General features: G+C 33.3%; 1 protein-coding gene across 1 annotated transcript; it reads left to right on the forward strand.

The window, feature by feature from the left end:
* On the forward strand, nucleotides 1-1,259 carry LOC142621842 (BAG family molecular chaperone regulator 2). The gene is made up of 2 exons (XM_075795210.1): nucleotides 1-389; nucleotides 806-1,259. The coding sequence occupies exons 1-2, from the start codon at nucleotides 134-136 to the stop codon at nucleotides 1,030-1,032; spliced, it is 483 nt and encodes a 160-aa protein (XP_075651325.1). The 5' UTR covers nucleotides 1-133; the 3' UTR covers nucleotides 1,033-1,259.
* Nucleotides 1,260-3,036: the final 1,777 nt, after the last annotated feature.

Here is a 3,036-nt window from a genome sequence, read left to right on the forward strand (position 1 = left end):
ACACACTCTCTCTCTCTCTCTACTATTATATAACTAGCTAACCCCAACACTTCTTTTCCTCCATCACTGACTTTTGAGTTTTGAGAGATAGAGAAAGCTAAAAGAGAAAGAGAAAGAGAAAGAGAGAAGAACAATGATCAAGTTGAGGTCAAAGAGGTTTAGCAGAAGCAGTTCTAAGCTGAATAATGGTGGGAATAGCATTAAAGGAGGAGCTGAGAAAGCGTGTGGAGGCATTAGGACTGAAATCAAATGGGAACTTCGTCCTGGTGGCATGCTTGTTCAGAAGAGAGACAATGGCGGAAGTAGTGAGGGAGAGGGGATGATCACAATTCGAGTCTCAACTGTCTCTAAATGGCATGACATTTCTATTGAAGCCACTTCCACTTTTGGTAAGTCTTTTCACATGTTACTACAATGCTACTCATTTATATTACATTGGTTAAAGGGTTTAAAACCATATTTATCTAAGAATTATTAAGCTAGATATACAAAGAAAATTGTGATTAGTACAATATTAATTTCATGCAACTTCATCGTTGACACTACTTTTATCAGAAATACCATATATTTTTATTTAAGGGCTAGTTTGAATTGAGAGAGAGGGAGGGAGAATAAAGTAAAGTTTGCCAGAAATTAGGCGAGTAGAGTATAGTTGACCGAAAATTAGCCTAATTTTCGGTTAATTTTACTTTATTCCACCTCAATTCAATTGGCCAATGGTCATGGGTCAAAATTTGTATTACCATTGCAAATCTTCTATTGTGATGATGATTGATTGAATTTCTTCTTTAAATTTTGTTTTCAGGAGAATTGAAGATGATATTGTCATTGGTAACTAGTTTGGAGCCAAGGGAGCAAAGGGTATTGTTCAAAGGGAAAGAGAGAGAGGATGATGAATACTTACACATGGTTGGGGTTAGAGACAAGGACAAGGTACTATTGCTAGAAGATCCAGCAACCAAGGAGAGGAAACTCTATGGCTTGGCTGGGACAAAACCTATTGAGACTCCTTGTCGTACTATTAGTGTATAACACTAATTAATTATAACCTTCTTGTTAATTATTACTAACCACCAAAAATTTTAAAACTTGGTGATGGGCTATCCTTCTTCACTAGACTAGACTAGGGACTTTTCGTATTATTTTTGTGTCGGTTTGGGCAGTTTTAAAATATGTAAGCTGATGCTCGTCCTGTGTCAAATTGCAAATACTTTACCATATGTTAATAGAAATGTTTGATTTTCTTTGTGGCCTACAAATTATAATGTTCCCTTTATCCTTATTTATATACTAACCAAGCGTGCACGCCTACGCACATAAAATTATGTCGCGTAAAGTGAAAGTAATACGAAAGTTTATTTAATTTTTAGGCTAAACCGTAAATTGTACCCTTTTAGTTTAGGAGTATTTAGATTTTACACTCTAAAATTTCAGAATTTGGATTTTGCCATCTAAAGTTTGGGGGTGTTTGAATTATACACCTTGACGTTTCAGAATTTGAATTTTACCTTCTGAAGTTTTGTTCCTTTTGTATTAGCGACCCCTCTGTCCATATTTTCCATTAAGTGTCATACAAAACTTGACACGTGCGTTTAGTTTATTTGATAAAATGATGCAACGTCATTTTTATGCTGCCTTGCCATTTTTAATTATTTAATTTTTTTTAGGTTACAAAAATAATGTTGCATCATTTTATCGGATATACTAAACATATGTGACAAATTTATGTAGCATTTAATAGAAAATATAGATAGAGGGACTGTTGATACAAACGCAATAGAATTTCAGGGGTAAATTCCAAATTATGAAATTTCTGGATGTAAAATCTAAAAACTCTCAAACTTTAGGGGGGTAAAATCTAAATTCTAAAATTTCAAAGTGTAAAATCCAAATATCCCCCAAAGTCCCAAACTTTAGGGATGTAATTTGCAAATCAACCTAATTTTTATTATTAAAAGCTGTCATTTTACGGGTTCCACCGTATAGATTTCTTGAGCCAATTGAAGTGAACATAAAGATTTCATTAATAAATTCGTGCCAAGAAAATACCCTAAAGATTCTAGCTAGGCTCTCAAACTTTGGGACAACCAGGGTCCCATGACTGGTATTCCATACCCTTTGTTGTAATGCATTCTATTATAGTATTATGTGTAGGGAATTAGCTTCAAAAGATTTTGTCTTCTCAGTGGCCAGAAAAATGATTTCTAGCTAGACAACGATACTTCTTATTAAAAAAATTGTTTGGAAAGGATTGTACGTAGAGCCCAAGACTTCAAAAATAATTTGGTTACCACTTTCCCAATGACATGAATTGCACTTCCCACTTGAAGACAAAGAGGCCAAATTATTCCTAGGCACTCAAACAAGCTTTATGCTCAACCTTTCTTTTTATATATTTATTTATATATATATATATATATATATATATTTTTTTTTTTTAAGCTAACTCCTCAATAATTGTAGCTTTTCAGAACACTTAATTTCATAATGCTCGGGAAATATGCTGATTATTTTTCTTTTTAAGCTTAATCCTCAATAATTGTAGCTTTTTCAAAACACTTAAATTCATAATGCTCAGGAATTATGCTAAATATTTTTATTTTTAAGCTTAATCCTCAATAATTGTATCTTTTTCAAAACACATAAAATCATAATGCTCGAGGATGTTCCTCCCTTCTTATCTTCTTTTTACAGGTAACATTTGGGTTGGTGGTTTTCATGGGTGGGTTGAGTTAGAATTTTATTTTAAGCCTTGACTTGGGTTCGATTTGGGTTGATTATTTTTTCAGTCCATATATAGGACCCAACTCGACCCACCACACACACACACACATACACACATATATTAGTTTAAGGACAAGACTTAGGTACAATACTTAGGTGTTATTCCTTAGGTTTTTCTCTTAAGATTCAACCATGTGAATTTTTCCTCATGAGATGGAAGTGTATTTTTTAGTTAAATAGCCATATGGCTGAATCTTAAGAGAAGAACCTAAGAAATTGCACCGAAGGTACTGTATCTAAGTTTTGTTCTTA

The sequence above is a fragment of the Castanea sativa genome, chromosome 1 (assembly GCF_040712315.1).
Source record: "Castanea sativa cultivar Marrone di Chiusa Pesio chromosome 1, ASM4071231v1".
NCBI lineage: Eukaryota > Viridiplantae > Streptophyta > Magnoliopsida > Fagales > Fagaceae > Castanea > Castanea sativa.